The sequence below is a fragment of the Carettochelys insculpta genome, chromosome 6 (assembly GCF_033958435.1).
Source record: "Carettochelys insculpta isolate YL-2023 chromosome 6, ASM3395843v1, whole genome shotgun sequence".
Taxonomy (NCBI): domain Eukaryota; kingdom Metazoa; phylum Chordata; order Testudines; family Carettochelyidae; genus Carettochelys; species Carettochelys insculpta.
In genome coordinates this window covers 13,490,435-13,505,123 of record NC_134142.1, presented here as the reverse complement: position 1 = coordinate 13,505,123, position 14,689 = coordinate 13,490,435, and the positions used below count along the sequence as shown (strand labels likewise).

General features: G+C 44.8%; 1 protein-coding gene across 2 annotated transcripts in view; it reads left to right on the top strand.

Moving 5' to 3' along the window:
• Window positions 1–14,689, top strand: part of RTN1 (reticulon 1) — a 195,352-nt gene that overhangs the window by 164,700 nt on the left and 15,963 nt on the right. Inside the window, exon 1 of one of the 2 annotated variants that reach the window (XM_074998672.1) lies at window positions 2,285–2,345. The exons of the other annotated variant lie outside the window; for it this stretch is intronic. Coding sequence (XP_074854773.1) covers window positions 2,285–2,345 — 61 coding nt within the window. Of the gene's footprint in view, window positions 1–2,284; window positions 2,346–14,689 lie in introns of those variants that run through there. 2 annotated transcript variants of the gene reach the window in all.

The window sequence follows — 14,689 nt, the reverse complement described above, 5'->3', positions numbered from 1 at the left end:
CTGTGCAGGCCCACCGATAGGGCTCACGGGAGCCAGCTGCCCCGAGGCGCAGCAGTTCAATGGGACCCAGAGAACTGCTCCACCTAGCTCTGAGGGAAGAGGCTGGGGCCCAGCACCACAATCTGAGCAGCGCTAAGGGCTGGTGTCCTTGGCCCTGCTGCTTCCGAGATCACAAAGGTGCCCCCCGGCCTTGCCTGGGGCACACAGTGGCTGTCAGCCCCTCTGCCCCAGTGATAGTCTCACGTGGCCTTCTCATTAACAAACAAGGGAAGAAACACTTAGATGGAGCTACTCTAATGTGGGTGCATAGCTGGTTGGATAATTATTTCCGGAGATGTCCTGTGGCACCTTAGAGACAAAAAGATTTATTTGAGCATAACCTTTACCTACTAAAATTCACCCCAGTTATTGGCTTTGATTGTGGGAGAGGTTGCCCAAGAGGAGAAGTGACCTGATAATGCCAGCTGTAGACAGTCCCTGTTAGCTTAAGTGCTAGAGGCCAAAAGGATCAGCCGCTCAGTCCCAGCTCTCTATGGCTGCATGTGCAACTTACATAGCTGTGTTTGCAATATATCGATATCGATATCTATATCTATATATAGATATAGATATCGATATCGATATAGATATAGATATATTTTAACAGTACATTGGGTTCAGTGGGAATTCCATACATCCAGGATGAAGACTGGACGAAAGTAGCCCTTGATGTTTACACTGAGTTTAACATATTGGTAACAATGTTTAAGGCTTAGGCGTGATTTAGAAGATTAAATACGGGTCTTAGAGCTAGGTACTGGTAAAGTCTAATCCCAGTGCTGACAGTGACTTGCATGGCACTGGGTTTCCTTGTCTTGATTTTCCCATCTGTGAAATGGGGATATTGATTAGGGGGTGTTCTGAGTATTATGCTGAGTATTAGTATATGGACTATGCTTTAAAAAGGCCAATTACTGCATGGATGTAAAATATGCTTATTGCCAGTGCTGTCCAGCTCTGGGATACTAAGTAAATATTTACCTCCTTCTGCTAAGGAAAATGAGGAAGCACTATCCTGTTCTTTTTACTGGTGGGGAAACTGAGGCAAGGAAATTAAGTGGTTTAGCTAAGGGGGAGTCTGTGTCAGAGCTGGGATTAGATTAGAACTCAGGAGTGCATGGTTTCCATGCTTTGTGCTGAGACCCTGCCCTCTTTACATTTAAAGATGCTCCTACAATAAGTATATCAGGTGGGGCCACCTTCTAGGTAGGGTTTGTTTTAAGAACTGTCTAGTGCTGTGTCCACCAAACAGTTCTGAAGCAGTAGCCGCTATAGCAAGCTAGCCATGTTATTCTGAAAATATATTTGTTCTTCCAGCCAACTAGTCACACTTAACTGGGCAAATAGCCATATATATCTAGTGGCTAGTATGTGGGGCACCCTTGGCTAGTGGATCTCCGTAGAAACACAGACCATGTTACTGCTGGCTCCTAACCCCCTCTATCCAAAGTCCCCTTATCTTACACATTCCCCTAACTGCACTTCCTTTTTGGCCTGATGCACAGATTGGGGGATCTGGGTATCCAATCTCAGCTCATTTTGTGCTCTGTCATATACCCAGACGGGGAAAGCTGCGAATGTTTTGGGGGCTTATTTACTCTGTCATTTCCTTCTGTGTCTGGGCAGTTTGGTAAAATCTCAGTTCACAGACCATTTTAAAAAATAAACAGACTGGGCTGCATTTCTGGAGCTGCCTTCCGCCGTCCCTCTCCACCGACCTCTCTGGCCCTGCACAGATGTGACAGGGAGCAGGACGAACGCAGGTGAATGGGTGTACATTGCGGGTGGGTTGTCCCTCCCTGAGTCTAAGGAAAACAGTGGATTCCTTAATGTTCTCAAGAAATTTCTGGAACGCGTATAGCCACAGGGAATTAATACACAGGAAGCTGTGCCCCACCCCACCCCACCCCACCCAGTTTGTTTTTGTTTCTGTGCTGTCAGGTTCAGTTAACCATTTCGATGGCTTACCGAGGCTAAGCTGCCAAGCAAATACTTTGGATTTGATAGGCAACTGCATCCCCTTTTCAGAGGAGCCTGCTCCCTAGGGCAACCACATCACAGTGCTGATTTGCTGCAGTGAAGACCGCAGCGCATACCATATGCCCTCCCCCCTCTCCCTGTTCTGCTTACAGCATCAGTCTGTAGCCAGTGCAAGGAAGCAGCCGTGATACCCACTAACCTATTCATGCTTTGGAATGCCTCACTGAGAATCCAGGACAGGAGCTGTGATTCCTAACCCCACAAGATGCAAGCCAGTGCTGATTCTACCAAGATGGATTGTCTGTGGAGCAACTGGAAATGTCAGGGTATTATATCTGTCCTAGTGTTGCATGCCTAGAAAGACTGCATGTATGAGAAGGAAAGGCAGTATCCATCCATTTTGCATTGTTCACCTGTGGGCCTTTGCATGCTTTTATTTCCCCAGAAGATTTTCTTTGATGTAATTAACCCCACCACTCCACCTGGTTATACTCTTTGAACTTTTTATTTCTTTAGTCTCCAATTGTTATATCTTAAAATCCTATAACAGAGGAGGCTTTTCTCTCATGCTGCTGCTCCTATTCAAACCACCCATCCCTGATGATGTAGCTTTTTCCTTGTCCTGAGGGTCTTTGACATCTGTGCCCAGCACAATTTTTTAGGTTATAGACTTTTAGAAGAGGGCAGTAATTGTGAATTTGTGTCTGGGTGGGCTCCTGCGGTTTACTGACAGTCCTATTTTGGAGTTTAAGGGCATCCTTTCTGATGAGACACACCCATTTTGAGATCTGTGTCCACTGTCAACACAAAGAAAATGTAGCCCTGGCAATAACTGTAATCATACTGAGAATACTCTGGCATTGCCACACGTTCCTCAGTTTGCTGTACCGTAGCATTTAAAATTATTTCATGGCTATTTTTTAGCACACCCCTAAACCACCTGCTGGAAAATATTGCGATGTTTTGATCATCTGTTATATAGCTGGAAAAAAAAAACAATGGAGGCTACATGCTGTGATAACATATTTATTTTTAAGACAATCCATATTAGCACTGGGTGCGGCTGGCTACCTTCCAGCTTGCCTTAGACAGCTTTTCAGCCATTTTTATTCAGCTTCACATTTAATAGCCAGCATCCATCCTTTGTTTTGTTAAGACTGTCTGTGTGATGCTGCTTTGAGAGCAGATTTCAGAAAAATAGATGGAAACGTGGGTCTAGTTTTGTAATCTTATGTATGTATGGCATGCTTTTTTATTACATTAATTTTATCATAAGCTTTATGACAGCACGGTTTTGCTTTAAACATATTGCGTATATTACTAATGATCTCTGGGGGGTCCCTAAGAGTGAATTACACTATAGCATCTGCTTAAAGGGCCCCTGTTTCTTTTTAGATGTAATTTCTCGTCTTGAAAAGGATATAAACCCTGCTAGTTGTAATGTGATCTAGAAAGCCTTCTCAGTGCATTTGGGGAGCAGTGGAGGTTCATTGGGTCCATCCAATTGCTGTTTAATATATTTTAAACTTTGGGTCTACATGTAATCATCTCCACATTCCAAGGGATTTGTCCTAAAGTCAGACAGCTGCAAAGTAAACAGATGCACCTGCTAACATAAACCCCAGCACATCACAGCTTCCCTTGTGTTCATAAAGAATGAGGATTTTCAACAATCTGTGTGTGGAAGAATTCACCACAAAGATTTATTATAATAACTTTACTTGTGCACACTAAATCCCATGAGTTACTTAAAACAAGGGTAATTATTCAAATGCTGCCTATCCTTGGGAAAAAGAGAAATTTGCTGAGTCAAGTTAGCAAGTTCATCTTTACTTAAAGCTAGGTTGGATTTTTGTCCATCATTACCAAACCAACCAACCAAACAAAAAATTACACAATGTATGGGCTCTTGGCATGCTATTTTTACTTAACCACAACAGAATTATTGTGCCATCATCTTTTTTGCAGCCTTCCCCTTTGAAATCATTAGGCAATTTGGGTTGAAACTGAATGACATGATATGGTACGTGTTGGGTAGGGAGAACTCAGATGAAATAAATGATTACCATTATTTACTTATTTTTTCCTTTCCCTTGATGTCACTTTTTATATATGGGGGTGTGAAGGGGAGGCACTTTTGTGATTAAAACAGGGAAAATGCTAAAATAGCCATAGGATATTGCCTGTGTCTGTAATATTCTACTGAACAAACCCAAATGTACACTGCAGAACTGTAATGCCCATAGAAATAGCCACAAGAAGACTAAATATTTGGGGGTTTTATATAGTCAACAATAGACTGTTGACCCCCCCACACCCCAAAATATCTATTTTCTGAAAAAATAAGTTATACAAATTTTCCATATTCATAAATTATTGCTTTATATCAGGTAACTGTTTTCCTTTCACAGGGCTGTCTGGCTATGTCTACACAGAATAAGCTATTCCAGAAGAGGTTTTCCAGAATGGCTTATTCCAAAGTAGTGCGTCTACACACAAAATGCTTATTGAAATAGCTATTCAGCTATTTTGATGTAGAGCAGCCACACTGATTGGCCATCCGGGCATCCAGGGTGGGGCTAGAGGCCCCCCTTTTCAACATAGCCCCCCTTTTCAACATACGCATCTGACGAAGCGGGTCTTTGCCCACAAAAGCTTATGCTCCAAAATATCTGTTAGTCTATATAAGGTGCCACAGGACTTCTTGTCATTCTCAAAGATACAGACTAACATGACTACCTCTCTGATACTATTTCAGATTAGGCGCTATTCCTTGTAGAGTGAGGTTTACAGAACTCAAAATAAGCTGCCCCTTATTTAGAAATTATTTCAAAATAGCGGTTTTGCTGTGCAGACACTTGCAAAATTATTTTGGAATAGAGGCCGTTATTCCGAAATAACTTTGCTGTGTAGACACACCCCCTATGTGTATAACAAAGATGAAACCAGTTGCAAATAACACAATGAATTTTTACTGAAGCTATGGCAAATTGGAGTGGTGGGTTAGCACACCTTTTAATTTATTAGAAAAGTGGGTATGCAATTAACTAAAATTCAGGATTGGAAATGTAATATGTCAGTGCTGCTTAGGGCGAGTTAGAGAAAAGCGAGCTGGTGTTACTTCTGAGAAGCAGCAAATAAACTAGTTGGTGTTTTGGATTTGCTCATCTTAATGTGCTTTTTGTAAATATTCTTTGTGGCAATGGAAATACGTTCAATACTGGTATGTAATACCCAAGTATATTGCAGTGTATGTTTATCCTTCTGGCCATGTCTACACTTAGGAAAAACTTCAAAATGGCCATGCTGATGGCCAAATTGGAGAATACTAATGAGGTGCAGAAATGAATATTCAGCACCTCATTAGCATGCTGCCAGCTGTGACATTTGGAAGGTGCTGCATTTCACTCACTCGCGACTCAGATACGTGAGGGTCCTTTTTGAAAGGACCCTGCAAACATCAAAATCCCCTTCTTCCTATCAGCTGATTTCGATGTTTGCAGGGTCCCTTCGAAAAGGACCCCCAGGTAGACCAGCTGCACACAAGTGAAACATGGCACTTTCCAAGTGCCACAGCCGGCAGCATGCTAATGAGACACTGAATATTCATTTCAGCGCCACATTGGTATTCTCTGATTTGGCCATTAGCATGGCCATTTCAAAGTTTTTCCTAAGTGTAGACATAGCCTCTGTACTGGAAGTGACATGATTGTTATCAATGACAAGTCTGATATCCTAAGGGAGAACCAAAGTCATTCTTCCCTGGTGGGCATAAAACCTATTAAAATATTATAATTTCAGAGTAAGGTGAATTGCAGCAAACTGTTTTGTTTCCATCTTTCACAGTTAGAAGGTGATGCATTTGAAATAGACTGGAGCTGAGCTATCCAGTATTATTTGAAGGTACAGAGATGTCTCTGTATGCCAGTCGGTGAGAGCCGCCATACAGTAATACTCAGAAGAGCTGACTGCAGAAGATAGCACTTTAGAAGTGATGTCCCCAACACAAGGTAGTCACTATTGGGCAGTGCTCTGAGGTCATTCCTGAAGTATGACAGCTGGAAGTTGCGTTTCTGAGGGTGGCTTAAAAACACAAGAAGGCAGTATTGGCCACTGCTAAACCAGGCACCCTGATCTTGTGTGGAAATGTGGCATGATCCTCTAGGATAGTGTCTGTAAACTTTTCCAGACTACTGCACACCTTTCAGGAGTCTGGTTTGTCTTGCATGCCCTCAGATTTCACCTCACCTAAAAACTATGTGCTTACAAAATCAGACCTAAAAAGAAAAATGTGTCACAGCAACACTATTACTGGAACTTTTTTGTTTACGCTGTCATTTTACCATATAGCTATCAGTCAACTGGAATATGCATATTGTACTTAGATTTCAGTGTATAGTATATAGAGCTGTACAAATAAGTTATTGTATGAAAATTAAGTTTGTATTGATTTTGCTAGTGCTTTCTATGTAGCCTGTAAAAGTAGGCAAAATCTAAATGAATTGATGTACCTTCAGGGTATACATACCCCCATAATCAATACTTATGTATTAGGTACGTTAGAAAAGACACACACCCTCCAAGATCGCCTTGCATAGTTATTTTAAGTACTCTAGTCAGGCCATCATTTCGGCTTTCATTTCCCCTTCTGTGATTTACTTGTTAGATATCCATGAGTGACATGTTTCGGTCTGCTTTTTGTTTGACTCACAGATCTGAATTAAAACAAATGTGAATGATTCTAAGCAAAGAACCTGTGGGTTCTTTATAGAGATGCTACTAGCTACAGTCTTCATCTTTGCAGCACCTAAATGCCAAGGGGGATAAGAAATGTTGATTTCCTTGAAATCCACCTTACTTAGCTTCACTGGAACAATGTCATGAACAGGGCTCATACTGGCACTTGTTTGCTGAGTATTGTTCCATTAAAGCACGAGCTGGCTTTAAACTGGTACTGAAAAGCTAGGCGCACTATTTACTCCATGGCTGCCTCTCTTTTTTACGGTACTGAGAACAACGGTGGTAATATTTGTCTTTGCATTTAAAGTGTAATCTTGGAAGCAGCTTTGAACCCATTCTAATTATCCACCTGGTCATAAAATAGTAACTTCGGTCTCTTGTTACTTCAATGCTTTCCACGTTTTCAGAGACAGAGTGTTTCAATGGGCATTATGCATTAGATCCTCAGCTGGTGCAGCTGAGTGTGGCTCCAAACGAGCTAGGCCAGGGTACACCAGCTGATACCTGTTCCTGGGAATCTGTGTATTTCTTGTGCTGAATGTTCATAGATACAGACAGGGCCTTTTTTCCGGGGGAAGGCACTGGAACAGAGTTCCGGCACCCTTTTTGGAAGCTCCAAGCTGCATGCGCAGGAGTCAGCAACCTGTGGCATCGAGCGCTGCCACCGCTGGCTCCACTTACGTCTCCGGAGGCTGCTCCTGTTTAAATAATGTCCATCGTTAAAAGGGAGTTCAGTAGTTTTGTTTAAGTGGGGGCAGCCTCCGGAGCTGCTGAGCCGTCAGTTGGGACAGGGAGCCCCAGAAGAGGAATCCGGCAGGGCAGGGACCTGCCCACGCGCTCCACATGGAGGTGAGTCTAAGCCTGCAGGAGAGCTGGGGGCAGGGGCAGCTGAGCCTCCCCCTGCCAGAGCGGCACTGAGGAGGAAGCAGTGGGCGGGAGGTAGTGACCATGGAGGAGCAGAGCTGCAGGTGCCCATGACCGTGCCAGGGAGACGGGGGAAGAAAGCAGCCAGCTCACCCCATACCCAGCACTGCTTCCTCCGCTCCCATCCAAGGAGGATCTCATCCTCCAGCTGCTGCCGTGCTCCCACCTGCCTGGTTGGCGCTGCCTGACTGCTGCAGCCCTCTCCGGGTGCTGTCCTCAGCAGCAGCCAGGGGAAGAGTGGGCAGCTCTACTCCGGCTGCAGTGGGGAGCCACAGCCCAAGGGGAAAGAGAGGCAGCCACTCTCCCGCCAGGTGTTTGCTCTCTGCTACCGCTGCCGGCTCAGAAGCACCCATCCGCAGCATCCAGCACTCGCCTGCCGCTGTCTGGACTGCATCACCCACCTGCACTGCAAGGGGGATGGGGTGGGCACTGGCTCTGGGCCACCTCCTGCTATCTCAGCAGCCAAGGAGGTGGGCAGTGCGCAGAGCTGTTGTCTGAGGCAAGTAAATCCTGGGGATGGTGGGGGGCAGTTTGGGGCTGAGAGGGGCTAAGCCTGGGGGCTGGGGAAGTGGTTTGGGACTGAGTTCTGGCACCTCAAATAAAAAAGTAAAAAAGCACTGGATACAGGTGCTTGGAGCCAGGGTGCCAGCGTGGTTGCCTAGAGTTCCAAGGAGTTACAGTGACCCCTGGCAATCCAAACCCCTTTTCTCTTTCGGGGGGTTTCCTGTAAAGACTGAACAAGAGGGTTCAAGTTGTAGTTCAAGGGAAGAACAGTTTTCCAATGTCCTGGGTGGGGCTCTTTGTAGAAATTACAAGGCCAAGTTTATAAAATCAGTTCGAAGGATGTACTTCATCCCTAGCCTGGGCTGATGCCTTCTTGAAAGTTAACACAAAATAAAGTTTGTTTGTGTAGTTTGCATATTAAGCACACTGAAACTAACAAACCGTGTGATTCCAGTAATACGCAAACAGATTAAGGGCCAAACTTCCACACCTGCCTGTAACATTTCACCTGTGAATTAGGTGAGTCAGTGCACACAGTGACCTGATGTGTGCGCATAAATGGCGTTATATGAGCAAAGTTTGTGAAGGTGGCATTTAGGGTCCCATTTGAAAATTGTACCTTAAAGATTCGTCAAAGACTTCTATTGGGATCAGATTTAAATTCAGAAAGAGCCTTAGCTCTGAGATAACCCAATACATTAAAAATATGGTCACCATTATCTTTCTTCAGATTGTTTCCTCCTCCAACCCCAGCTTCAATTCGATATGTGCCCTATCATCTGTTCAGAGTCCATCTCATTGGCACTCTCCTGAATTACCCTGACAACTCCATCCCTGGTCCATGGCTGGTGCAATACTCCCAGAGCCAGGAGCTCTCTCCTGTCTGTCCGGATACCTTCGGAGCTTTTCTTCTCACCGCTGTGGTGTCCTGGCAAGCTGTCTTGTGTGGCATTCTGAATAATGGGACTGGTCAACAAATCTGCAACCTCTTCTGCGCACATTTTCAAGCAAAAATTCCCTTGTTTTCAAAACCGTGTGCTGAAATTTTTAATTTTTTATTGTAGCAAAATTCAGTGCAAATTTTCCATTTTGCTTTTATGCAAAGACACGATGTGGTGTGTTTCTCCCATCCCGCTTTCTCTTCCTTTTTCCCCATTAGAGAAGTAGAGGCAGGAGGAAAAGGGGGGGCGGAAAACCAAACCACTTTCAGTTTGATTCTAATCCAAACCAGCTTTTGTGTTTCAATGAAATATCAAGCCTTTTAGAACACAACACCCAAAGTCCTTTTTCTTCCACCTTCCTTACCCTTTCAGTGATAAAAAGAAATCTCAGCTGTCTCTAGAGGTGATGAATAACAGAGTATAAGCAGCCATTCTCTGGCCTCCTCCTGGTGTGTGTTATCAAAGTAGTCCTCGTGCTAGACTTGCACAGATATCTCTTCAGCAGCTCTGTACTGGAGAGAGAGGATCAACACTTTCTGGCTTACTACGCTGGTTGGGTTTAGCAGCCCATGCTTGGAACATTGCATAGGTGTGGGGGCCAGCTTGCAAACAGGAAAGGTGCACATTAGCAAACCTTCCAAGATTAAGGGGCAGACTGTGCCTGAATCTTCCCCCTTTCACCCTCCCTCCCGGCCCAACATGTTTGCAGTGGGAGATAGGAAACAAAGTGACTGCCCCCTTTTGTGGCCCCTCACCTCAGCAGGTCCCAGGCATGCTTGCAGGCCACAGCAACCTCTGTGCACCAGCTTGCAGAGCTAGCCAGGCTGGGAGGAGGAAGCTCATTGTGCCATCCTGTGGGATAGTTCAGTGCATGTTCCCACTCTGTGCCTGGCAGCTCAGGCAGAGGGGTGCGCAGGGGAAAGCAGGTGGGGCTTCCCCATTCTCTCAAGGGTTCTGTGCTCCAGGAGGGTTAGGAGGGACCATGCAGTCCCTCCCAAAAGTGGTGTCTCTCCACCCCTCTTGAAAGGCAGGGCTGTGCCTGTCAGACACAAGTATCAGAGGGGTAGCTGTATTAGTCTGGATCTGCAAAAGCAATGAGGGGTCCCGTGGCTCCTTACAGACTAACAGAAATGTATGAGCATAAGCTGCATCTGATGAAGTGGGTCTTTGCCCACAAAAGCTTATGCTCGTACATTTCTGTTAGTCTATAAGGTGCCACGGGCCCCCTTGTTGCTTTTGTCAGACACAACTGAGCCTAAGATGTTAGCTTGATCTAGAAGAATGAGACAAGGCTGCACAAACCATTCAGGGACATTTCAGTGTTGCTGGAAGAAGTGCTAGACGATGAGCATCAATGAGGGGTGAGCAAACTGCAAGTTGAACCTCTCTAATTCAGAACTCGATGGCAGGACAGAGTTATGAACCTGGAAGTCCTGGACAGAGCAGGAACCACGAGCATCGAAGCCACGATTCTGAAAGCCCAGCTTCACTGGACAGGGCACATCATACGAATGGAGGAGTCAAGAATCCCTAAGCAACTCTGCTACGATGAGCTCTCCCAGGGCAAAAGGGATCAAGGCAGGCCTCACAAGAGATATAAAGACTGCATGAAGGCCAACACTGCTCATGCTAGTTTAAAACCAGATCAGCTAGAGCAGCATGCAAAAGACCGAACAGGCTGGTGTGGTCTCGTATGACACACGCATGACAACTTTGAAGAGCAACGACGTGTACGCCTCATTGATGCTCATGAGGGGAATAAAGCAACAGCAGCAGACACACCAACAGAGCCAGGACAATTCCCTTGCCCCCACTGTGAACTCCCATGCCATTCAAAGCTTGGACTCCTCAGCCACATGCCAGTCCACAACCGATGAGCCTGTGCAAGCTCAAGATGTCATTGTCGGACACGACGGACTACCTACAGAATCCAGAACACTCCTGTCTGGCAGCATCCATAATCTGGCATGATTTTAGTTGGCCACATCCATGATAAATGGTTCTCTGGCTACGTTTCCCTGCTACCGTAAAGTTTGCTTATAGCCCCCAGTCCTGGCTCTTAGTGTTCTGTGCTTATTTAGCTCTAATTTACCCTTAAATGTCTCCTAAGAACCTAGTAAGCAGTGGAAGTGTTGCTAATGGGCTAGACAACATTGACCTCCTGCAGTCTGGCAAATTCTCTCCTTTAGCGCTAGGCAGGTCCCAAGGGTGCAGGATTAGAGAGGTTTAACCTGCAGCTTTCACTTTTGGACAGACCAAACCCTAACCGAAAAGTTTGGAAAAACTTGTCTAACCTTCTCTTTCTTTCCTTTCTCATACGTCACCTTTGTCTGCTCTTGATTTCCATCAAGAATAGAAGCATTGACAATGAAACACCATAGCTGCATCTACACGTGCACGCTACTTCGAAGTAGCGGCACCAACTTCGAAATAGCGCCCGTCACGTCTACACGCGTCGGGCGCTATTTCGAAGTTAACTTCAACGTTCGGCGGCGAGACGTCGAAGTCGCTAACCTCATGAGGAGATAGGAATAGCGCCCTACTTCGACGTTCAACGTCGAAGTAGGGACCTTGTAGACGATCCGCGTCCCGCAACGTCGAAATTGCTGGGTCCTCCATGGCGGCCATCAGCTGGGGGGTTGAGAGATGCTCTCTCTCTAGCCCCTGCGGGGCTCTATGGTCACCGTGGGCAGCAGCCCTTAGCCCAGGGCTTCTGGCTGCTTCTGCGGCAGCTGGGGATCTATGCTGCAGGCACAGGGTCTGCAACCAGTTGTCAGCTCTGTGTATCTTGTGTTGTTTAGTGCAAGTGTGTCTGGGAGGGGCCCTTTAAGGGAGCGGCTTGCTGTTGAGTCCGCCCTGTGACCCTGTCTGCAGCTGTGCCTGGCATCCCTATTTCGATGTGTGCTACTTTGACGTGTAGACGTTCCCTCGCTGCGCCTATTTCGATGTTGGGCTGAGCAACGTCGAAGTTGAACATCGACGTTGCTGGCCCTGGAGGACGTGTAGACGTTATTCATCGAAATAGCCTATTTTGATGTCGCAACATCGAAATAAACTATTTCGATGTTGGCTGCACGTGTAGACGTAGCCCATGAGAGAAGCTTTTTTCTGGTATTTCTGACCTGACCATTATCACAGCGTGCTGGAAAGAGGCAGTAAGGTATAGTGGCTACAGATTTAGACAGGGAATCAGGACTCATGAGTTGTATTCACATATTTGGCTCTGGCTCCCTTGCAGACTTTGGCTGATCGTCTTACATTCTCTGACCTTTGGTTTGCCCAGCTTTAAAATAATAACAGTAGAACTCCCCTTGTAAGAGCGTTTCAGGAATTAGTGTTTGTAAATAACTTTGAGCACTATGAATGAAAGGCATTAAGCTACAGTCTGGTATTTGTTATTATGTCTTGTCTAAAAATATCTTGTCATGACATTTGCAAATTGGTTTCCAGACAGAGATTCAGATGAGTCTGGATAATAAGCAGCTACATTCCGAGGACCAAATTCTGTCCACTGATGTGTATGTGCCCCTCCCTGAGATTTCAGCATAAATGGCATCTGCACATCTGAGTCTAGAACTTGTCCTGTTGCTTAACCAGACTTCTGTCCCTTTTGTGTGGTTCATTCATTAGAACCAGGCACTTGCCTACTGAACATCAGGTAAGGGACCATAGTGTAGGAGATGCAATCCCTGCCCATAGCCCAAGATCTCAGCCTGGCTTTTAGAACGGCAGGCGAGGCACATATTTCTGGGCAGAGTAGGTTTAATCACTCTTCCCCATGTTGTGGGGATGCAGAATCTCTGCAAGGTACCTCGCAGTGGTGGCTTTCTTAGCTGAGAGCAAGATCAACTTGCTGAGCTACAATCCAGTAGACAGGACAGAGAACAGGCAATATCCCAAGTGAAGAGAAAAGAGGTTATTTGCAGTTTAAATCTCACCAGAAGACCCAGCTTAAAACAATCTTCAATAAACTGTCTCTGGCACAGAAGTGTAGAGTATTTGTGTTTCACGCGGATTCTCTTTGACATGAGCCTATGTCCAAAAAGCCCAGATGTATTTATATTCTGGAGTGAAACCAATCACAGAACCTCTGGACTATTAGAGCACAGGTTTGTTTGTTTCTTTTTAATTTCCTTAATTTTCCCATTTCCCTTCTGAACAATCACATTTTTTGATTTAGAAACTGACACTAACACCAAGAATGTTGACTATTGTGATGAAAGCCACTAAAATCAAGATCAACTGCAACCTGCCAGATATCCTTCAGCACCTCCTATGCTCAAAACAAGGCTTCACCATTCAGAGCTGGTTTTATGCATCGCATAATGCCAAGTTATAGGCTCAATCCTTCAGTCCTTATGCAAGCAAAATTCCCTTTGATTCCAATGGGATTGCAGGAATAAGAGCCATGCTTGGAGGACAGACCTGGTAAGATGAGTAATTCTTTGTTGTATTGCTTTCAGTTTTAACAAGGCCTCCATGCTTATCTAAATCACTGAGATTTCAAACAAATCTCTGGGATTTTAAAGACTTTGCATTTGCTGGCTCCTGTTCAGTTTGGGTAGGTTTATGCAGTAAAGTTATTTTGAAATAACGGACACTATTTTGAAGTAACTTTGCAAGCCTAGCAGCCATTTCAAAATAATTTTGAAATAGCAGTTGACTTATTTTGAAATTGGTTAGTCTTGTTCCATGAGGAATAGTGCCTGTTTCAAAATAGGGGCTGTGTAGGCAAGGAATATTGTGAGCAAGATATGAGAAGTCATTCTTCCGCTTTATTCAGCGCTCATTAGGCCTCAGTTGGAGTATTGTCCAGTTCTGGGCACCATATATCAAGAAAGATGTGGAGAAACTGGAGAATGTCCAGAGAAGAGCAACAAGAATAATTAAAGCTCTAGAGACCATGAGCTATGAGGGAAGACTGAAAGAACTGTATTTGTTTAGTTGAGAAAAGAGAAGACTTAGAGGGGACATGATAGTGGTTTTCAAGTACCTAAAAGGGTTACAGGGAAGAGGGAGAAAAATTGTTCTCCTTGACTTCTGAGGATACGACAAGGAGCAATGGGCTCAAACTGAAGCAGCGGAAGTTTAGGTTGGACATTAGGAATAGCTTCCTAACAGACAGGGTGGTTAAACACTGCAGTAAACTTCCTAGGGAGGTTGTGCAATCTCCATCCTTGGAGATATTTAAGAGCAGGTTAGACATCTGTCAGGGATGGTCTAGATGGTGCCTGTTCTTGCCATTAGGGCAGGAGCCTGGACTCGATGACCTCCTGAGGTCCAATCCAGTTCTAGTGTTCTATGATTCTATTTCAGAATAGGTTTTGTTTATTTGGAGGCTTCCCTGTAGTGTAGATGCCTTATTCCAGAATGGTTTATTTTGGAATAATAATCCCAGAATATGAATAACTCTGTAGTATAGACATACCCTTTATGTTCTGTCTGAAAATAAGTCAGTTTAAAAATATATATTTTAACTTCCTGCACTGTCAGAATGAGAGTGCCTTTTAAATCTTGAAAATACTCTATGGATGAGAACTTCAGGCTATGTTAGGAACCTT